Source organism: Durotheca rogersii, assembly GCF_024521655.1.
Source record: "Durotheca rogersii strain YMJ 92031201 chromosome Unknown GGS23scaffold_5, whole genome shotgun sequence".
Classification (NCBI taxonomy): domain Eukaryota; kingdom Fungi; phylum Ascomycota; class Sordariomycetes; order Xylariales; family Xylariaceae; genus Durotheca; species Durotheca rogersii.
The window spans coordinates 102,935-124,184 of record NW_026251236.1 but is presented as its reverse complement, the minus strand read 5'-3'; the positions used below and the strand labels follow the sequence as shown (position 1 = coordinate 124,184).

Sequence of the window (21,250 nt, the reverse complement as noted above, 5' to 3'; positions counted from 1 at the left end):
CCTCGGGGTTCTTTCAGCCACTACGGAGGCACGGGATGTTTCTTAATCGCGGTTCAGCCGGCACTATAGAACATGGACGTTCAGGTTCCGATCGGGCGCGGCGGCATTCGGGACCTGCCAAGGAGCTCCTCAGACCGGTGGAGGCTCATCCCCCTCTTCTTCGCCATCCAGTATGGTCCGCCGGCGGGGACGGGTTTTCAACCCCGTCGTGTCGGCGTCGACAGCGGTGGCCGTCGCCTTGCCTTCGCTTGTCGCTCCCGCCCCCGAGGCATCTTCTTCCTTCAGGGGCTGGAATCGCTTGCGGATGGCATCAATCATCTTGGAGAACCAGTAGAAGTTCAACGAATTCAGCGTTAGGTTGCTGACCGTGTAGATGATGGGGAGCCATAGCGGGATGCTGCTCGATTCGGATACGAACCGCATCGTGTCCGTATACTGGTCAGGGAAAGTGGTGTTGAGGGCAGCCTCGGGCGCCAAGGTGGCGGGGACAATGGGGGTTGAGTGTAGTGTGGTCCATAAATCGCGAGCAATTAGGAAGGACTGGTATGTGCCCCAGACCAGACGACAGCAGAAGAAGGTGAAGATGAGCAAGATTCCGTTATAGAGCTGGGCCCGGGACCCGGTCATGCCTAGCTTGTCAAAGAACCAATGGATGTTGAGGAACGGCGAAGACAACTCCCAGAGAATGAAGTTGCAACTGTAGTAGTTCACGAAAGGTCGCTGTTTCGGCAAGTTAATACATGGTTGACCAGCCTCACTATCGGGACTCCTTCTCTAGTTAAGGCAGACTTACGAAACCAAACGAGTAGACGAGTAGGGCGCTGATGGCATGTGCGAGCATGCCCAAGCCGAAGATGTGAACGTGGGAGGCGGTGATGATGAGGTCCCAGACGAAGTAGCCGGCGGCTAGGGCTTGGATCATGGCGGCGGCGCCGGTGTAGCCCCAGATGCGTTCCTGCAGATCCATGTTCCTACGCTCGTCATCGGCGAACATGACCCATAGTGCGAGGGCGTTGATGGTTGTGCTCTGGACCAAAGAGACCACGTGGACGTCCCAGCTCAACCTCTTCCCGCGAGGGAGGGCCGAGTATTGGGCGGGGAACAGTCGGCGCGACACCACGGGGGAGACGACGCTGCCGACAAAGTGGTAGAAGACGGCCATCAAGATGATCTCGTGGACGTGCAGCGGCAACGTCTGCACTCCCAGATACTCGGCCCATGGCTCGACGGCCCTGCTGAGGGCCGGTATGGGCGGTATGGGAAAAGGATCCTTCATTGTTCTACTTCTCTTCCCACACACACACACTCTATCTCTCTCGACCCTCACACATACACACACACACACACGGACGCGTGCTCACGCGATCTCTCTCCTTCTCGTTTTCTGGATTCCCGTTGCGTTGTCGGTTTTCTGCTCCGAGGTGAACTCGTCCACTATGGTGAGCAGTCCCAAGGTGGCCTGAAGGCTGCGGCCGAATGTCGGCTGGGTCTAATTATATTCTGTTGGGTTGTTGGGGGAGAAGGAGGGGCCAACTCGACGGGGGCGGACTACAACAGCGATGGCGAAGAGGTATTCGACAGACAGGCGTTTTAGGCTTGGATGTTGAAGGGATTAAAGGTATCTCGTGCGAGCGGTGTCGTAGTTAGTCCTCCCCGAAATCTGTCAGTCTGTCAGTTCTGTCAGCAGGCCAACAGGCCAGCAGACAGTTTAGGCATTGGTAGCCATGGACGAGTCGAGAGAGGCGTGAGAGGGACGAAGGGAGGGCGTGGTACTTTGGGTCACGGCGCCTCCCCAAGGGTTAAATGTACCTAACGAAGCCAACAGGTATCGGAGGAGCCTTGGCGCCTTAAAGTGCGCCACCAGGTAGGTATCTACTCAGGTACCTTCGTCAGCGAGGTGTGCCGTGAAAGGTACTTCTATATACATATGTCCCCGCGAGTAAGATGTTGGGAGCCTAGAGGAGGTACATATGGGTACCTCTGCATGCAACCCTGCGCGTGAAGCCTCATTAGGTTAGGTTCCGAACGCAGGTCCGGGGGGGCATGACGTACGGCATCACGCTAAGCACATACCTCATACATACATGCCTGCCTTGATGCGTTTATACGGCATATCCTGTGGAGGTACTCTACCTACCTAGGTACCTACCTAGGTACCTGGCAGGCAGGTACCCTGATGCATAATTACGGTGCTGGCACAGGTAAATGTAGGCATGTGCATGAATAGGATTAGGAGATGGTCATCCACCCCCGAAATCCTCCACAGCTATCCTACATCAGGACTCCGACGCCAGTTATTCTCATTCTTATACATCGACCTCCAACAAGTCGGGCCAGCTGCGCCAGAAAGCGAGGCCGACAACATGGCTGACTTGTTCCACGACTTGCTGAATCCCCCCAGCTTGGCTGATGGGGGCTCCCGTGATCGGGCCCCTCACACCGACCCGGTTGCTCTCGAATATCTTTCCCTCCTAGCCTCGACGCATCTCTCCCAGCTCGACGGCCCCGAGCAACAGTCGCTGACCCAGTCTTCCCACTCGGTGCTTCTGTCGCTACAGGCCCTCTCTAAGCGCGCCCACAGGTCCATCATCAGCTCGGCCGCAAATCATGCCAACCTCCGCGCTGCTCTTCCCGCCCTAGCTACATCTACTAACGACCTGGCCCATGCCATACCCAAGCTAGATAACGAGGCTGTTCATTTTTCCACTACCTACCACAAGTCCGGAGACCATGACGCCCTCAACGCCCGGAAGAAGGCCCTGTTACTGTCAAGGAACGTCGAACGGCTGGTTGACGTGCTCGACCTCCCCACCCTGCTTTCCACCGCAATCTCGACCGGCTCTGCCGCTCCGGCGGCTAACTATGCCTCCGCGCTAGACCTGAACAGCCACATTCGCCGACTGCACGGATTCTACCCGGATTCGTCTCTGGTCATGTCGGTGTCTGCCCAGGCTGACGAGGCCATGCAAGCCATGGCCAAAAACTTGATCACGGGTCTGCGCGCGCCCGGCCTGAAGCTAGCATCTGCCTTGAGGACTATCAGCTGGCTCCGGAGGGTGGTACCGGAACTGGATTCTGCCGGCACCACAGACAACGGCGGTGGTTTGGGGGCTTTGTTCCTGGTATGCCGTTTGTCAACGCTCACCAACATGCTTGCCGCCTTGGAGCCGCTCCGCGAGCTAGCAGAACAGGAGACGATTCGGCAGAGGCAGAACCCGGGCGGGGCGGCCTGGTCGGGCGGCCAGCAGACTGAGCGATATCTCAAGCGGTACATAGAGATATTCAGGGAGCAGAGCTTCGCCATCATCTCCATGTTCAGGAGCATATTCCCCGCCCCGACCAACGGGTCAGCCTCGAGGGCCGGGGGCGCGGACCCTCTACAGCTCATACCTTCGGCGCTGTCTACTTTCCCGATTCACCTAATCGAAATGTTGACGGAGACGCTGCGCATTTACTTGCCGGCTGTCAAAGACCGGCCATCCCGCGATAGTCTCTTGACTCAAGTCCTCTACTGTGCTGGAAGCCTTGGCCGGTTGGGTGGAGACTTCGGAGTTCTCCTGGCCACGGTCGATATGGGCGAAGAAGCAGACGACGAGTGGGTTGAAGTAGTTAAGAGGCATAGGCTCATGGCCGGCCGTCTCGAATCGATCGTCGGGGGCAAGGACAGAGGCACACCAACACCGGAGGTTGTCAAGGCGTGAACATCCATCTGCCTACCTAGCGAACCCGGGTATAGCTATGTACGTCGACTCGGCAGGCTTTCTCCTCTCACTGCGCCCCCTGCCCCCCCTCCTCTCATTCAGCCCCGGTCGACAGGTACGAAGGTAGCCCTGCCATGTCCTACGCCCGCAAGGGTGTATATACCCCTTCAGTCAGGGGTAGCGAGCAACTGGTATCCCAGGCGTTTTCGCAAGGGCCCATTGCGGGCACGAGGAACGGAAGATACTGTGAGTGCATCCATAATCCATATCCACGCGGATTACTGTTGCCAACATATGAATAGTAGGCATACCTACGACACCTACATACCGCCATGTACTCTCCCTAGTGCATACGTACTTACGGCACCCTTAAGATGCGTTTATTTAGGGTGCTGGCCAGGTGCCCCGTGTCGGCCAGCGGAAATTGGGTATATGAGCTCGATAGATAGGTACATACATCAGGTGCGCACCTATCGCGATAATGCAACACACCACGGTTATGCAATTAAGCTACATACAAGGTACCTGCCAGACATTAAGTTGTAACCCCTCTCTCGGTACAGCCTTAACAGGTACCAGCTCCACGTGCTCGCCGCGTACACCGTACATTGCCGATGTAACCCGTCCTAACTTCTCTCTTTTCCATCCCGCCGTCATCGTCATGCGAATCGAGAGATATCGAGAGGGTCGGATTGAGTGGGATTTGCCGTCGTCAAGCTCGCACGCACCAGATGGGCTCGCGTTGACAGCTGAAACCTCAAACCCTGCCCCGGCCACGCGCAACCAACCGGCACCCGTTTATTCCTACCCGCCTACCCCCCGCGAAATAGTAGCAGGGCTTTTTGGTCATGTCGCAAAGCACGGCCGCTGTCGCCGGCGGCCGCACGAGCAGATCATCACCGAGTAAGCACGGCGGCGGCGAGCCCCAACGTGGCGCGAACGAAGCGGCTGACGACCTGAAACCTCTTGGTCTCTTGGACCCCGAGCAGCCCTCCATTTCGTCGCCGGTCTCGGCTCGGGCACGCTCGGCGCCGTGATCCTGCAGCCGTTCGACCTCCTCAAGACGCGCGTCCAGCAGTCGGGCTCGCGCTCCGTCCGCGCTGCCGCGCGCGACGTCGCCCGGTCGTCGCCCAACGCGCTCGCCGCCTTCTGGCGCGGCACCGTCCCCTCGGCCGTGCGCACCGGCGTCGGCTCCGCCGTCTACTTCACCACCCTCAACGTCATGCGGCAGTACGCGGCGTCGCTGCCCTTCGCCGCCCGGCCCCGGGCCGCGTCTCCCTCCTCCGCCTCCTCCTCGTCCCTGCCCAGGCTCTCCGACACCGCCAACCTCGTGACCGGGGCCGTCTCCCGCGCCTTCGCCGGCTTCGTCCTGATGCCCCTGACCGTCATCAAGGTCCGCTACGAGTCCGACCTGTACTCGTACAAGTCTATCGCCGGCGCCGCAAGGGACATATACAGGTCCGAGCGCCTCCCGGGGTTCTTCGCCGGGTACGGCGCCACCGCCGTCCGGGACGCCCCCTACGCCGGACTCTACGTGGTCTCGTACGAGCAAATCAAGAAACGTCTCAGCTCTTGGTACATCCCTGCCTCCCCTGCCGCCCACGGCCCATCCGACCCGGGCGTGCGCACCTCGCTATCCGCCACTATAAACTTCAGCTCCGGCGCCCTCGCTGGCGCAACGTGTTCCTTCATATCCAATCCGTTCGACGCCGTCAAGACGCGCATACAATTGCAGCCGCGCGACTACCCCGACATGGTCCGAGCCTGTCGCAAGATGGTCACGGAGGAGGGGATACGGTCCCTCTATGACGGGCTGGCTCTGCGCATGACGCGCAAGGCGATGAGTTCGGCCTTGGCGTGGATGTTATACGAGGAACTCATCCGACGAGCAGAGACGGTGTTGCATTGAGCCAATACGAAAGGGTATGTACGACTATCTACGGGCCTACCCTACTAATCCAAAAAAAAAAAAACCTCTAGAAAAGAACCTCTCGTTGCAAAGCATTCCCTCGGGGGCGGAAAAGGCTTACAATTTGGGAGCCGACCTCGCCAATATATGCCTTTGTTTTGGCTTCCCCTTATTTGTCCGAGAGCATGAGGGAAAGGCGTCAGGGGTTGGGGGCTTGGGGTTTAGGGAGGGAAAGGGAAGAAATAATCAGGACAAAAGCAAAGGTATCTTTGCGTAGCAGCCGTGTACGCGCACCCTAGAAATCACCACACAATTGCCGGCTACGCCGGCCTCGCTCCAGCTAGATACATCAACAGCGAAGGGGACCGAGATCGGCTTCGCTTATGCTCCTTCTTGCGGACCCATTCGAATTCGGGTTCAAGGTGATGATGGTGTCGTCTATGCTCCTTGTCTTCAATGGTCACTGCCACCCCCCGCTGTCAGCACTCGATCCTAGGTTAGGGTGGAGAGACCTCAGATTCTCTGGCCAGAGAACGAGGGAACGGCGGCCCATAACTCGGAATATACTTACAGATAAGCTTCCCGGACCGCTTCTCGCGGATCATCTTGGTGTGCCTCCAGAGCATGTCCTGCTCCGGCTCAGCTACCCATCTTTTGATCAAGACGTACTCGGGATCCTGCCGCCAGGGAGATTAGATGACATCACAAGGCAACAGAATGGGTAGGTATAGGATGTACTTACAGGATCAAGTTGGAAGTCGATGTTATAAGCCCTCAAAGTTTCAAGTGAGAGGTGTCGTCTCGCCATACGTGTGTAGATGGGCCGCGGGTATTCCACAAGCTGATTCTGGTCCTCATTCTCCTTCTCTTTCTTCTCCTTTTCCTTCTGGACCTTCTCGCCAGCTAGGATCGCATTAATCTCTTTCTCATTCAGGCCGGACTTGAGAAGATGCTCCTGCATTTTAGCTTTGTACTCCTTTTCGCGTTCCTCGGCCAGTCGTGCTTCTTTTAATTTGCGTTCGGTCTCTTCTTTCTTGTACTTCTCGACAGCTTCCCGGGCCTCCTTATCGCGACGTTTCTTCTCCTCTAGGGCGGCTTCCTCTTGCTTCAGCCGCTCTAGCTCCAGCTTCTGCTTGATCCGATGTTCGTACTCGTCACGCTCTTTAGCCTGCTTGATTGCATCCAACTCCTTCTTGGCCTCGCGAAGATCCCGTTCCTCCTGAATGGTCCGATTCCGGCGCTTTTCCTCTTGTTCGATCTGGGCAGCAAGCCTGAGCTCATGGAGTTCCTTTCGCGTGCGCTCTAGTTCGTACTCGCGACGCCTACTCTCAAACTCCTTCTCGTAATCATTGTGTATGTGTTCTAGCGCCAACCGATCGCGCTCGCGCTCGCGCTCGCGCTCCCGTTCCCGTTCCCGTTCCCGATCACTCTCCTGGTCGCGCTCATGCGAGTAGCTTGAATTACGCGACCGCGCACGACGACGGGAATGGGAGCGCCTGCGAGCCCTCTCAGAGTCCGAGTCCGAGTCCGAGTCAGAGTCCGAGTTGTATATACGATTGTTAATGATGATGGGAGCAGGGGGCGCGGGGGCGCTAGCGGCCGGGGGAGGGGTAGCGCGATCGCGATCGCGCGACACAGACTGGCGAGTTGTCACAATGGTGCGCTCGTTGGTCGGAACTAGGTAGCGGTCCTCGAACTGCGGGCCAGTTTCGTAGAAACGAGGGCGAGATGAGCGAGGCTCGACGTAGTGAGCAAGGGGGGGGTTGCCGCGAGGAGAGGCCTGACGATGTCTGATACGGACATCGAGGTCCGATTCATCGTCAGAATAGTTGTATCGACTCATCCTCGACGCTGTCGGGTGGCGTAGACACCGATCCAAAGGCTTCCAATTGCCTAGTTCACCTCAAGAGGAGAGTTCACCACACACGCGGAAAGGAAGAACAAGCATATACTTGAGATGCAGATGGAGAGACGAGAGCATGCGGGAGCAAAGGAGGTGTGAGAGGATGTGTGAAGATGGTGGTGAGGAGGAGGGCGAGAGAGGGAGGGGGGCGGAGTGAAGGAGGGGCCTATCTATGTCAGCACAGGTCAGCCGAGCACATGTGTCTAGATTATATAGGTACCTGGGTAGGACTTTGCTGGGTACCTCGAGCGCGGGAATAAGTGGGCGTGGGGGTGAGGGGTAAAAGATGTACCCTCTCGTCATGTTTCAAGTACCGCCCAACCGTCGCATGCGCCACTGGACCGGCTGCGAAATATCGGGTACATGAGCAATCAGCGCGTTACCTGCCAATCATTGAGGAGCCGATTTCCCGCGCGCTATGGGAAAAGTAGCGTATGCATATATTAGGTACAAGCAGGTATCTATATAGGTACCTATATAGGTATATGTGTATAAATAGAACCCCAGGTCTCGTTCACTGTTACCAACACATCTGTAACGAAACCGGTACTTGGTAATAGGCCAACCAATAGTAGAAATCCGACGTGGAATTCATTATCACACGTAAATTGTCAAAGCTGGGGCTCCGAAGCCATCTGCGTCTGTACTAGCAAATAGTAAAGTTTGTTGGTCGTCGCGAGCATTGGCACTATGTATAGCAACACTAAACTACAAGGACAGCGTGAGATTCTCACGTGGTGACGGGGGGGTGTAAGATTGCTTCCTCGCACCCATCCGGCGACAGCTAACCAACCTATACGGCTCCTTCAGTAGGCATATAGAGAGGGACAGATATATAGGAGGCGGAACGCACGAGGCAGCCTCCTCCCGTGGGCGTCCGAGCTTGGCGCAACTTTCGAAGCAGGCGACTAGTCTAGGATGCAGCACCACCTCTCAGCATACGATCGATTTGGTCCTTGCTATTCTTTTGTGACACCTCGAGGTAGTGCAGCCGCTTTCCTAGTCCCTCCACGTCGCCCTCCGCCTCCTTAATCTGGGCGTCCAGTTTTGCTTGCATGTCGGAAGCGGGCAGCGCGACAAACCTGGATTTTCTCACGGGTCGGCCATCAGCGCGGGCGGGCACGGCGAAGGGGGGGGAGGGGGGAGGGGGGCCAAACATCTTGCCAACTCCCTCATACACATTGGTACCGACCGGCAAGGAGGAGATCTCGGTGCGCGTCAACTGGGCCATTCGCAATTCGCGTTGTTTCGATGCCTGCTGGGTTCGGACGAGCGAGATCTGCTGTTGCGCGGCGATGGCCTGCGTCTCGACCTCGCGCAGCAGCTAGAGAAGAGGTCCCGCGTTATTACGGGACTGGAGAGATGCTCGCGCCTTCGTGACACACAACCGGGGGGGTTTCTTTTGATGGCAGTAGGCATACCTTCTGCAGTGCTTCACTTGAAATCGACATTCTCCCTCGCACCTAAATCGCGTGGGCCAACGAGGAGGGAGAGGCGGGAGTAGAAATTGAGGATAGGACGAATGTCGTAACGGTGAAGTTGATACCCAGTTGCGACTTTGGGAGCTGGTGAAGGCCAGGCAAAGACGCCCACGTAAGATAAGAGAGGAATGCGTTCGCTTGCCCCGGGAGAGTAGGTTGTTACGTAAAAGGTTACCACGGGGTACTTCCACCCTACAATACAGATTTTCACATGTTTTCTCTAGATATAGGTATGGGTAGTTACCTACATTTTTCATACATCAAGCATTGAAGCCATTTTAATATGGCAGAATTGGCTATCAATCAAGCGACGGGTTATATAAAGCGCACATATGCCTTTCCATTTCCTGCTGCTACGTAGTATACAGATTAGACGCCTAGTAGGTTGGTAGGTAGGTATGTTGGTACCTCCTAATTCAAACTCGCATATGCGTATAAGCGGTGGGCCAGTAGGTATAAGCACCTATCCGCTGCACCTTACGCAGAGGCGTCCATGTACCTACGGCAGCAACTGGTCGGCTGGCCCTCTCTCCTCTTCCACTCCGCTTCTGGCCTCTCTCAGTCTTGTCTTGAATGCTCCTCTATCGCCCTGCATACCTACACACGTAGGCATTGTCGAAGCGATCCGCCTGGCTTGTGCTCGCAGCGCAGAGGCAGGTATACCTAGCTACCTAGGTACGTCGCTAATTTTTCTTGTCTGCTAACGCGGCACCGGCACTGTCTACGGCGACCACTTCCGGCATCTTGGCCATCCGAGGCCAGTCGAGTCGATATTTCTCTTCGTCGCCATCCAGGCAGCGATGGATCCAAATGCGCCAGACGATGTAGAAGTACGCGCCGATTCCGGTCACTGCCATGGGAACGCATGACAGCATCAGTAAACCCGCCGAGTTAGGAAGAGAAGAGGGCGGTAGGGACGATCACGTACTGAGGTGCCACCAAGCATGCCCTTCGAGTACCACGGCCCACGGGAGCCCGAGTTGACGTCTCCATTTTCGAATGGTGTTGCAGTATACGTTGTCCAAGTTCCAGATGAGGTAGCCACCTAGGAATATACTGAGGCCTGCCCGGAATCGGCCCGTCAAAACCAGCGTCAACCACGTATCCTTGTCGTAGGCACACTTACCTGTCACCACCATGACCCACATGCGGCCTATCACCTCGTCGGTCGTCGGCAACTTCGGAGAGCGAGCCCTTCCTCGGCCCGTCTCCCTCGCTCTCAGGGCTGGCCTCAGCCGTCGCTCCATGATCCATATGTTAGAAAACACCACGGTGGCAGTCAGGACCGCGTAGGCATCCTGGTGGAACTTGGGATCCTTGGTCGCGTAATACCTTGCCTAATGTCCTCGGCAGACAGCAGTCAACATACACAGGACGGCCGGCTGGAGGGGGCGGCGAAGGGCGAGAGGACGAACTGTGATGAACCACGCGAGGCCGACGAGGCCGGCGCCGAGGCAGGACGCGAGGCGGGCAGACCTGCCGTAGGTAAACGTAGCAAAGCACATGAAACAAGTCGTGTAGATCATGGCGAGCTCATCCACAAGCTGCATCGGGTCTGCTGAGGGTCAGGCGGCCGTGATCCCTAGAGGACGGGGAGCACGGAAGTGCGTGTATTTGGACACGGCATCCTCACTGTCGCACACAGGCTTACACTTGAGAGAGGCGTGGAAGAAGGTGGATCCTAGGCCAACCACCAGGTACCCGGCAAAAGTCACAATGAAGATAGGAGGGTGCGCGTGCACGAGGCATCCTCGAATGCCCTTGTAGCCTAGCCATACGAAGAGGGCATTGGTTATAGTCTAGGTGCCAGCGGCGGTAGGGCGAATTAGTGAAAGGAAGGGTGTATGATACGATAGGGTATAACAAGGAGGGTCCGAGAAGGAGGAAGAGAGAGAGAGAGGGCAGGTGGCTATTAAAGCCTACATTGCAAACTTCAGCGCAGTAATAACTTATCACGTAGTCCTGCGTTTGCATTCGGCGGTCAGTCTCACACTGTCATCTCAACCGGATGAGCCGGATTTCGGCAGGTTTCACCTTACCTCCTCACAGAAATTCAACGTGGAGGTCTTCTCGCCCCAAAATCCGTGTTGAGGCTCTTCATGGTAGGGGAAGCTCCAAGAATGTTGGATGCTCTGCTCGGACATGGCTTCTCGAATGCGGGTATAAGGGGCAGGCGGCCAGCTCGTTCCCTTGTCCCCTTATGCGAGCACCGCAGAAGCACAGCGAATCGAAGCTAATATAAGTATTAGCTTCTAGGGAGAGGGAGGGAGGGCAGAAAGCCAGAGTCGGATATGTACACACTGAAGTCCGCAGACACAGATACCGAGGTCTGTCTCTCTCTCTCTCTGTCGCTTTACTTCGCACCTCATGTATGATTATAATATATATAGGTATGTATAACTATGTATATATGTATGCGCGTATCTTATACACACACAAAGTACATATGCTACTTATACATCTTTAACAGAAGTACTAACATATTTAACTTAATAAAAAGTCTTTTATTAATAGGCTTTAAATTAAGCGTACTTTATTATATATTTAATTATTATAAATATTTAATTTTAAAAAATAAAAAGTTTTCTTCTTTATATAATATATAAGCAAGTATATATATAAAAGTAACTATTCTAAAATAAGAACATTAATTAGATTTAGTATTTAATTAATAAAATAAACTTTAATAATTTAATAAAAATATATTAAAATCTATTTCTTTTATTATTTTTATTTATCTTGTAGTCGAAGGAAGCTACGTGTAGGTAAAAGAAGCAATGGGAGAAGAAGTAAAGAAAGAAAAAAAATCTTATTCTATTTAAGAACTAACTAAGGGAATGGAAGCAACGAAGAGAAGCAACTTAAGGCATAACCTCTATATGACATTATTATATATGCTTATTTTTTTTTTTTAAACACATAACTATAATATTTTTTTTTCAATTAATTAAAAGTAAATAGTTTATATTATATTATTTATAAGGTTATTTATAAAGTCACTTATGAAGTTATTTACAGAGCTGTTTTTTCTATGTGATAGGGGTTTGACGTATTTTAACTATCCTACGGATAGGATTAACAGAAAATCCCGGTATTGGAATAACATGGTTTTAATGCCACATCACTCGGATTGGATTAGTGTACACGGTCCTTTCTAGGTACGATCTGGCACATCTGACCTCGATGCTTCTAAAACACACGAATCGAACAACTGCCGTTAAGCTGGTGGTATGACGGCTCCAGGAATGACCAGGCCTTCATCGCCTTGTCCACACTATAACACGGCTGCCATCACTAGCTCGGTGAATACCCCGTACGATGCGCCGGCTCCATCGCCGTAATCGCATCCAGGTTCGGAACTGTGTGCGAGATAACCGTACACTAAAAGGCTGCCTGCCTCCTCCCTACTCACGCCTCCCCCCAATCGCCCCCTCTCTGCGCCGGCGTAACTTTAGACATGTCGACTCCGCAGAAGTCATCCAGATGGGGGTCCTTCTTGTCCCAAGCCGTCGCCGGCGTCGAGGCGCGTCTCGATAACATACTCGCCGAGGAAGACTCCGCAAAGCAACCAGCGGCCCGCCAACCTGCGAGAACCCCGCCAATATCGTCTACTACAGCACCGACCGCGAGCCTGCCGCCCCGTTCAACGACACCATCGAGACTAGGAAGCGATAGGCTGCAAGAGAGGCTAGTCCGCGCTGTGGCGGCGAAGAATGCCACCCAGAAGACCGAGTCTTCGCCTACTAGACGCAGCACCGAAACCGCGCAGAGTCCCCGGTCTAGCTCCGATATCCCCGTCGCAGCGCCCGCGTCGCTGACCCGGCCAAGTTTGGATAAAACAGATAATGCAAACGTCAATACATCCGACCCGGCGCCTATAGCCCCAGCGCTCGGGGATAGAGCCACCGCGGAGTTACCAGCTCTAGCCGCCGCCGACACGCCAACAGCCCCTGAGACGGAGGCCTCGCCTTCTTCGGAAGCCCAGGGTGATGGGGCAGCCAAGATAGAGGAGATTGCTCCAGAAACACAAGTTCTTGGTGAGCACCCGGATGCAGGAACCACCATGTCACAATCTATCCTGTACGAGCAACGTATCGCGGATTTGGAGAGATCCCTAGAGGAAGTCCGCACGCAACACCAGGACGAGCTTCATACTCACGTCGAAAGGATCGACGCTTTACAGGCCAAGCTCCAGTACCTAGCACGGCAGACGTCAGAGGCTGCTAGAAATGCCGCCGTCGGTGCACCCGCGGGTAGCTTAGAAAAGAAGATCGCCGACAAGGACCAGCAGATCGCGCAGTTAATGGAGGAAGGGCAAAAGCTTGCAAGTACAGAGCAGACGCATCGTACTATCATCAAGAAGCTGAGGGGCCAGCTTGCCGCGGGTGAGAAGGAACTGGCCGAGCTGAGGATCCTGTACTACAAGGCCCAGAATGAGATTACTGTGCTACGGAAGCAGATGAGCGAGCAAGGGGACCTTGACAGGGAAAACGAAGAAGCACAGAAGCTAACAAAGCAATTGAGAAGGGATCTGGAGGCGCTGAAGGTCGAGGCAGCGTCAAAAGACAACACAATATCTGAGCTCAAGGGACGGGTTCAGGAGGAATCGGAGCGAGCCACGGTTACTAAGATCCACGACCAAGCACGGGAAGCAGGGCAGCAGCGCGTTAAGGAATTGGAGGATACCGTGGCAGCGTTGGAGGTGGAGAAGGGTCTAATGGCTGACCGTGCGAAGCTGCAGGCCGCCGAGCTACAGGATAAGGCTAACAGGGCATCGGAGCGTTTCCATACCATAGAGTTGGAGCTCAAGGAGGAGGTTCAGATCCTCGAGAGCAAACTGGAAGCCTTACGCGTTCGAGCCGAAGAGGCGTCGTCGGGCGTCGTCGGAGACACGCAGGCCAAACTATTACGCCAAATAGAGACTCTTCAGACACAGTATTCTATCGCTAGTGAGAACTGGCAGGGTATTGAGGCCTCCCTGATCGCCAAGACGACAGTCCTCGAAAAGGAGAGGGATGAAGCGCTACGCCGTGAATCGGAGATGAGGCGGAAAGCCAGAGAAGTGGTAGGTAACTGACACCCCGAGACGATCGCAGTACTAATCTCAGGGTAAGACGTCTCGAGCCAAACGTCAGGAGGAAGAACTAGAAGAGGCGAGGAACCAACTCCCTAGCGTTCAACAAGATTTATCATCGTACCAGTCTCAGTTTGCGTCCCTCCGCAAGCGAGCGGAAGAAGCTGAAGCGGCGCTGGTCGAAGCGAGGTCCGACTTCGAGAGACAACGATCAGCTTGGAAAGAGGAGAAAGCCGAGAGAACGGAGCAGGACCGGCGGAATTGGCTAGAAGATGTTCCGACCTCGGCTTTCCGTAACATAAGCCGTCCCGAATCCCCGCTACTCTCTGCACCGCAGAGAACCTTCAGCGGCGAATTCCTCGGGCTCCAGAGCTACCCGGCGAGGCTTCGCAAGACCTCGGCACCCTCTAGTAATGGCGAGCCGAGCACGGGCGATCGACCGTCATCCGCAAGACGACCGTCAGCGCACCCGCCTATCCGATCACCCATGTTTCCCACAACCTCAGCGCAATCCGGCACATCACCATCCCTACCGGGTGGTTTAGAGGTGCTCGCCTCACCATCGACACATCCCGTTGATAGGGATGACATTTTCGAGAACTTCGAGACTCCGGCCTCTCCGCATAATGTTTTGCAGGATATGTTATCGGTGTCGACGATGACGGCAGGACCGTCTGTGCAGCTGGTCGAAAGGATGAGCGCCGTAATTCGTCGCTTAGAGAGCGAAAAGGTGGCGGGTAAAGAAGAGCTCGCCCGGATCTCGAGCCAGCGGGACGAGGCTCGGAGCGAGATCGTTTTGTTAATGAGAGAGGCTGAGGCCGGGAAAGCAGCTAGAAGCAAGGTGGAGGAACTGGAGAGAGAGGTGGAATCGATCAACGAGAGGTACCAAACCACGCTAGAGATGCTGGGAGAGAAGAGCGAGCTAGTAGAGGAGCTACGTGCCGACGTGGACGATGTCAAGGCCATGTATAGGGACCTCGTAGAACGCACGATCAAGTAAGGGGGATCTGGCCTCTTGACTACTAGGCCTTACATAGTCTACCTAATTTCTTAATAGACATAGGCACAAAACAAGGCAATGGGCGAGGGCCGCGCAAAGTGAGGGACAAGTAGCCGAGAGCCGTGGCCACGAAACTATAGGTCGATCCCCTCGTTCTCTGCCTCCCGCTTGATGTACTTGAGGACCTGTATCGAGCAACGTAAGCGTCTGCATCCAGCGATCCGCCCATCCCTAAACTGGTATCACGAACCTCCTTGTCGGGTGCCAGGTCCAACGCAAGATAACCATCCGAATCTCGCTTGTCAGCCTCAGCACCGGCCTTGAGCAATGCCACGGCAGTGTCACCTACATGACGTCTCGTGAGCCAACCTACTTAGCAGAAGCTTCTAGAGGGGGGGACAGACCATGCCCCTCGGCGACCGCATGGTGCAGGGCCGTGTAGCCGGTGATATCAGTCGCGTTGAGCGGGCTACCATTTTTAAGCAGTAAAGTGACCATGGGGACCGAGCCTACGGCGGCGGCCCGATGCAAGGGATATTGCCCGCGCTTATCTCTGACTCGCGTAGACGCAGGGGGCTTACTATCCAACAGCTTGCGGGCAACTTCGAGATTGTTCTTAGAGGCAACGAAGTGGAGAGCTGTCTATACCGCTATCAATCACTGCTGGCTCGCACGTTACCGCCTCTCGCACGCAAATACAAACCTGGCCGTTGTTATCTGCACACGTCAGCGGCCCGGTGGTTCAGATCGCATTGCAGGTGCTATGCTCTCTTCTTACTTACTCTTCTGATTCACATCGGCACCTCTTGAGAGCAGTAGCTCGACGGTCTTGTCCCCGTCCTTGACACTCGCTGCAATCATTAAGGGGGTCCAGCCGCTGTCATCCTTCGCAACTTGAGCCATACGGAACAAGACGGGTCCGGGTGGACCAATATACTGGGAGCGGTTGCCTACCTCGGCGTCAGGATCGAAACCCTCCTGCTGAGCTAACATCAAGACGATCGCAGGATGGTTTGCTGATGCTGCCCAGTGTACAGGAAGACGACCGTCGTCGTCCCTGACCTTGGATAGCTTTGGGTCTGCCTACCGAATCCCAAAGTCACCGGGGATATTCTTTGGAACGATGTAGCAAGAGATGGCGAGGGCATGCTTACATTCAGCAGCGACTCAACGACGGTAGCTACCAAGCCATCAGCGAGTGCGACGTCATAAGGGATGCGTGGCAGAATGGGTAAAGGGAAGAAGGGATGATGAGCTCATGTATATATACCTCTACCCTCTCTCGCGGCAGCGTGTATAGCATATTTTGAGTCCTCGGACGACATGTTGAAGGCTGATGTGGCGCGAAAACCCGACGGATTCTCACGGGACGGCGTCTTATATGCTTATATGATGTCTAAGGAATGTGCACTTGTACAGGAAGGTACCTACCCGGGTAGGCACGTAATAGGTACGTCAACATGACCGTCGAAATATATTCTCATAACGGGATTCCTACGTAAAGAAACATTCAACTAAACAAATAAAATAAGCTGCATTTTTAAATATAGTTTTATTTATAATTTATAAATGAGTAATGGTTCCGAGTATTATTAGGTAATATGTTTAATTATAACTACTATTAGAAGCTATGAATTATATTTCTTATTTCAAACTTAATCTTCAAAAAATGTTATTTTAGAATGCATTCGCTTTTTGCGTCTACCTACCTACCTACACGTACTCATACCGAGTAGTAACCTGTGTTTCGCGTCGGCTCTCGCCCCCCCAAACCTCCCTTCATCCCGAGACTTAGCGGAACCTCCAGAAAACCCTTCGTCGCGTGCCGCCCACCCATCTCGTGTTCAGCACTCTGCCCAGTCCAGTACGAGCACTCCTCAATTCGATGGAGGTCGCTCACCCGGACCTCAGATCCCTCGTGGTTCAGAACGCCCGGCGCTCGAAGACACTCTTCGCTGAGGAATCAGCTCGCAAGAAACTCAAGTTAGCCACCGACACAACCGAGCCCTATCGCTTCCGCGCCGAATATCAGCATGTCCAAGAACTGCCACCCGCCCTAGCTCAAAACCAGGCAGGCGCTCTAAATGCCAGGAAGAAGGCAAAGAAGCCACCTGCAAATGGCTCTTCAACCGCGTCTGTGGGGGAGGAGACCCAGAAGCTTCTCGAGGACGTCCCGCGAAGCTCCGAAAATAATAACAATAACCAGGAGCCCTCGTCGGCCTCCAACAACACCAGCGCTCTCATCCGAATACCCAAACCGGCGGCCGCCTCCCAAGGGCCTAGTAGCGATGCAACCTCGCGGGCCTTGAGCGTCGCCCGGGCTCAGGCCACCCACCAAGTCAAGCCCGACTGGCATCCCCCTTGGAAGCTCATGAGGGTCATCTCAGGCCACTTGGGCTGGGTCCGAAGCCTCGCTGTGGAACCGCACAACCAGTGGTTTGCTAGCGGCGCTGGCGACCGGACCATCAAAATATGGGATCTAGCGACCGGCAACCTCCGATTGACCTTGACCGGCCATATATCTACTGTCCGTGGTCTTGCCGTCTCTCCCCGCCACCCGTACCTCTTCTCCTGCGGCGAGGATAAGATGGTCAAATGCTGGGATCTGGAGACGAACAAGGTCATCAGACACTACCACGGGCACCTGAGCGGTGTCTACACGTTATCGCTGCATCCGACGCTAGATGTCCTCGTGACCGGCGGGAGGGACGGCGTCGCCAGGGTCTGGGACATGCGAACACGCAGCAACATCCACGTCTTATCCGGTCACAGGGGCACCGTCGCCGATGTCAAATGCCAGGAGTCTGATCCGCAAGTCATCAGCGCCTCACTGGACTCAACAGTCAGACTGTGGGACCTCGCAGCCGGCAAGGCTATGGGGGTGCTCACCCACCACAAAAAGGGCGTCCGGGCCCTCGCCCTGCACCCCACCGAGTTCACATTCGCCACGGGGAGTACGGGTAGCATCAAGCAGTGGAAGTGCCCAGAGGGAGCCTTTATGGGAAATTTTGAGGGCCACAATGCTATCATCAATTCTCTAGCCGTCAACGAGGACGTCCTGTTTTCCGGAGGGGACAACGGGTCTATGAGCTTTTGGGATTGGAAGTCGGGACACCGGTTCCAATCTCTGGACTCGATCGCACAGCCAGGATCCCTAGATGCGGAGGCCGGCATCATGAGCTCGACTTTCGACCGCACAGGACTACGTCTTATTGTGGGCGAAGCAGATAAAACAATCAAAATATGGAAGCCAGATGAGAAAGCTACACCGGAAACTCACCCCCTTGAGTGGAAGCCCGCACTAGGGAGGCAGAAGTTTTAGGGGAGGAAAACGGGTGCACCAGAAAGTGTGGCCCCCCTCATATATATCGGCGGAGAAGCCCTTGGCGAGTCACAAATAAAGAGGGTCTGGTTGGGGGAGGATATCATCCTGAATAATTGAGGGTTCATTACGGCCCGTGTGTACGTTAGAATGCTATACCCAATGCCCTGATTTCGGGATCATCCCGGAATGCAAGCTTAATTTCCTCGTCGCCGACTGCGAGCTTGATCTTACTTGGCCGCTCCGCCCGCTGCGCCTCCAGGATAATAATTCCGGCGCCGGCCAAGTCGGCGGCCGCGCTGCTGATCCCCGCCGGTCTGGCGAGCTTAGGGTCTCGTCGCGTAATCCTTCCCACCCCCGAATCCTTCTCCCCGGTGCTCGTAAGCAAACTGACCCGCCGGCTACTAGCATCCAAGACTAGGGCCCGCCTCATCTCCTCCACTACGTCGCCGTAAGTGCTATCAGGAAGACCCGTGCGCTCGTTCCGGATGAGCAAGGACGAGAGGACCAATTTAGAAGCGAATGGAAGGGCGCGCAAATACTGCTGTAGTGGGCTCGATGTTGCTTCATTGATCGCTCGTTTCACTGTCGCTATAGTTACCTTTCCTCTTACGGTTTTCGGCCTGTCCTCCTCTCCCGACTTAAACTTCCCCCTCTTGCTTGGCGTCGCCGGGTCGATTCCCGAGGCTTTGACGTCGGCTTCCGCTAGCTCTACTGCTCGCCGGCAGATATCCAGCGCGCGTCGCGCGTCGCCACTCACAGCCGCAACCTTACGGCTGGCGAATTGGACCGCATCCGGCTCAACGACATTCCCCGGGACCCCTTCGAGGCGCGAATGGATAATCTTCATGAGCTGCTCGTGGTTGTAACCCGGGAACGTGATGCGGGTAAGTCCTAGGCGACTACTTATCTTGTTACTGAGCGTCCTCTCGGGAAGATCCATCGTGTTGGCCACCGCTAGCACGATAAGTCGAGAGTGTTTCAACCCCGGCCAATTGAAGAAGTTATACATGACGCTCTGGTTTTTCGTAACCAGTTGGTCAAGCTCGTCCATTAACACCACACATGGGACCCGACGAGGGCTGGGGTTATTGAACTCGCGCTCAAGAAGCTCTAGCGCCTGGCTGGGGCTCACTCTTTGTCCCTTGAGAGCTTCCCAAAGGAGGGTATATGACTGGTGGGGATCAGTTATTTTCATTCCGTTAATCTCGACGAAGATGAAATCATCCAGTTCGTCGGAGCGTACTGCCTCGTCAAGTTTCGATACCACCTCTCGCACCGTGGCTGTCTTTCCAGTCCCGGGGGTTCCGGATATGTAAATGCAAGCGCCAGATCCGTCGGTGATGGCCGTCTCGAGATGAGAGTATACCAAGAAGAACTCGGATTCTCGACAAGGCAAACTTGCCGGGACAGATGCCACGTGCAGCTGAGCCCTCGCGAGCTGGAATGGAGAAGACTGGTGGTGGCTCGGAGAAAGCATGCGGGTTGCGAGTGGCGTGAATTCCAAGGCCTTTTTTATTACAACTCTAAGGTGGGGGGTTAACGATGCCATCACGATCCCCTGGCGTTTGAAATGGGTAAGACAAGTTACTTACCTACGGTTCGATGGTGTCACGGTTCGCGGTGCCTTTCGTCTCTTTCTTGGGGTAACTGGCACTCGTTGGGCAACATCGGAGCTGTCTTCTTCCTCGTCCTCGTCGTCTCCTTCGGGGGGCGTAGCAATGTAGTCGGTTTCTACGGTTGCGATATTGCCACGGCGGCGCTTCCTCGTCGATCTAGTTCCGTCCTGCACCAGTTTCAATAGGGTGCCCAGGTGCTCTGGCTTGCCAGAGTAGACACTCTCCCATACAAACTCCTGGGTATAAATTGTAGTCCTCGTATCACACCCTCTCCTACAAACAAAGGTCTTATTATAGCCCAGGGAGCCGCGGGGAACCTTTCCACTCGGATACCTCTGGAGGAACTCCTGCTCGGACATGACGGCAGCCTTGTCGTTGATAGACGCGAGGGGGTTGACGTCAGAGGAGGGTGTGATATACAGTTCGTTCTAGTGCCAAACACTTGGTTAGCTGAAAGGTACCGGTAGGACGAAGACGAACGGAGAACCGACAGGGAGAAAATCTGTTCGTTTCCGGTCATTGTTTCGAATCTCCTTCTCTGTGGAGAACCACAGGAAGTTGGCAGCTTTGTCTCCGTCTTCGTCAGCCTCAAGGAACTCGGTCACGATGGCAACCCATGCCTCATTAGAGCCCTCGGCCTTCAGAAGAACACAGTCGCCGACGTAGCATTCGAAATTATCTTTCCTAGCCCCTATGATATCGAGTTGGGCGTCTCTATTCCCCGTTGACGTCGGCCCTGAAAGGGAAGCCGAGCGATAAATCCACGTCCAAGGATGGTCCTCGACGCCGAGCTCATCATCGCTATCCGAACCGCCGCCAGAGGAAGCGGCGGTGGTAAGAAAGGAACGCCGGACCATTTAGGATTAGGAGCCGAGGGTCGGGATAATAAAGTAGGCGATTTCCTAAGTGTAAAAGGTAGAGACAGAGGTTACGAATAGTACCATGATCTAAATTATCGATAAGAGCAACGCGTCCCACGACGCGTGCTACGTAGGTAAATAGATAGGTACCTAGGTAGCAGAATTGTGATGGGCTGTGCTTATTAAGGTTGTCTTAGCTACGGCCAGGATTACAAGCTTATCGGATTGAACCACTACATATAATATACTTTTTTCTATTTATATATATATATATAAACCAGCCTTTAGAATAATTTTAATTAAAATTTTTATATTAACTATCGTATATTATTTATAAATATTTATTTTTTATATTTTTATATATTTAATTTAAACTATTTA

At 54.4% G+C, this 21,250-nt stretch overlaps 9 protein-coding genes across 9 annotated transcripts; 3 read left to right on the top strand and 6 right to left on the bottom strand.

Moving 5' to 3' along the window:
- Window positions 1–44: 44 nt before the first annotated feature.
- GGS23DRAFT_403129 (TLC domain-containing protein) lies at window positions 45–1,376 on the bottom strand. The gene is made up of 2 exons (XM_051513600.1): window positions 794–1,376; window positions 45–720 (listed from the first exon to the last, which is right to left on the bottom strand). Exons 1-2 carry the CDS (start codon window positions 1,274–1,276, stop codon window positions 130–132), a joined length of 1,074 nt encoding a protein of 357 aa, XP_051373696.1. The 5' UTR covers window positions 1,277–1,376; the 3' UTR covers window positions 45–129.
- Window positions 1,377–2,363: 987 nt separating this feature from the next.
- On the top strand, window positions 2,364–3,701 carry GGS23DRAFT_594547 (Dor1-domain-containing protein; the record flags this gene model as incomplete). The annotated part of the gene is made up of 1 exon (XM_051518184.1): window positions 2,364–3,701. One exon carries the CDS (start codon window positions 2,364–2,366, stop codon window positions 3,699–3,701), a length of 1,338 nt encoding a protein of 445 aa, XP_051373695.1.
- Window positions 3,702–4,280: 579 nt separating this feature from the next.
- On the top strand, window positions 4,281–5,968 carry GGS23DRAFT_403094 (solute carrier family 25 member 38). Its single transcript, XM_051513598.1, has 3 exons — window positions 4,281–4,604; window positions 4,691–5,624; window positions 5,682–5,968. The coding sequence occupies exons 1-2, from the start codon at window positions 4,550–4,552 to the stop codon at window positions 5,608–5,610; spliced, it is 975 nt and encodes a 324-aa protein (XP_051373694.1). The 5' UTR covers window positions 4,281–4,549; the 3' UTR covers window positions 5,611–5,624; window positions 5,682–5,968.
- On the bottom strand, window positions 5,771–7,772 carry GGS23DRAFT_403045 (uncharacterized protein). The gene is made up of 4 exons (XM_051513597.1): window positions 7,734–7,772; window positions 6,353–7,679; window positions 6,182–6,287; window positions 5,771–6,073 (listed from the first exon to the last, which is right to left on the bottom strand). Exons 2-4 carry the CDS (start codon window positions 7,451–7,453, stop codon window positions 5,931–5,933), a joined length of 1,350 nt encoding a protein of 449 aa, XP_051373693.1. The 5' UTR covers window positions 7,454–7,679; window positions 7,734–7,772; the 3' UTR covers window positions 5,771–5,930.
- Window positions 7,773–7,824: 52 nt separating this feature from the next.
- Window positions 7,825–9,279, bottom strand: GGS23DRAFT_557086 (Prefoldin). Its single transcript, XM_051515688.1, has 3 exons — window positions 8,935–9,279; window positions 8,671–8,837; window positions 7,825–8,595 (listed from the first exon to the last, which is right to left on the bottom strand). Exons 1-3 carry the CDS (start codon window positions 8,962–8,964, stop codon window positions 8,427–8,429), a joined length of 366 nt encoding a protein of 121 aa, XP_051373692.1. The 5' UTR covers window positions 8,965–9,279; the 3' UTR covers window positions 7,825–8,426.
- On the bottom strand, window positions 9,280–11,376 carry GGS23DRAFT_557078 (putative alkaline phytoceramidase). The gene is made up of 7 exons (XM_051515687.1): window positions 11,034–11,376; window positions 10,918–10,956; window positions 10,646–10,793; window positions 10,410–10,549; window positions 10,121–10,331; window positions 9,923–10,057; window positions 9,280–9,844 (listed from the first exon to the last, which is right to left on the bottom strand). The coding sequence occupies exons 1-7, from the start codon at window positions 11,136–11,138 to the stop codon at window positions 9,678–9,680; spliced, it is 945 nt and encodes a 314-aa protein (XP_051373691.1). The 5' UTR covers window positions 11,139–11,376; the 3' UTR covers window positions 9,280–9,677.
- Window positions 11,377–15,202: 3,826 nt separating this feature from the next.
- GGS23DRAFT_603678 (ankyrin repeat-containing domain protein) lies at window positions 15,203–16,393 on the bottom strand (the record flags this gene model as incomplete). The annotated part of the gene is made up of 6 exons (XM_051519498.1): window positions 15,203–15,253; window positions 15,319–15,437; window positions 15,473–15,706; window positions 15,851–15,953; window positions 16,023–16,147; window positions 16,339–16,393. The coding sequence occupies 6 exons, from the start codon at window positions 16,391–16,393 to the stop codon at window positions 15,203–15,205; spliced, it is 687 nt and encodes a 228-aa protein (XP_051373690.1).
- Window positions 16,394–16,671: 278 nt separating this feature from the next.
- Window positions 16,672–18,467, top strand: GGS23DRAFT_402726 (WD40 repeat-like protein). The gene has a single exon (XM_051513596.1). It carries the CDS (start codon window positions 16,954–16,956, stop codon window positions 18,388–18,390), a length of 1,437 nt encoding a protein of 478 aa, XP_051373689.1. The 5' UTR covers window positions 16,672–16,953; the 3' UTR covers window positions 18,391–18,467.
- Window positions 18,463–21,086, bottom strand: GGS23DRAFT_402720 (P-loop containing nucleoside triphosphate hydrolase protein). The gene is made up of 3 exons (XM_051513595.1): window positions 20,501–21,086; window positions 19,986–20,437; window positions 18,463–19,916 (listed from the first exon to the last, which is right to left on the bottom strand). The coding sequence occupies exons 1-3, from the start codon at window positions 20,864–20,866 to the stop codon at window positions 18,536–18,538; spliced, it is 2,199 nt and encodes a 732-aa protein (XP_051373688.1). The 5' UTR covers window positions 20,867–21,086; the 3' UTR covers window positions 18,463–18,535.
- Window positions 21,087–21,250: the final 164 nt, after the last annotated feature.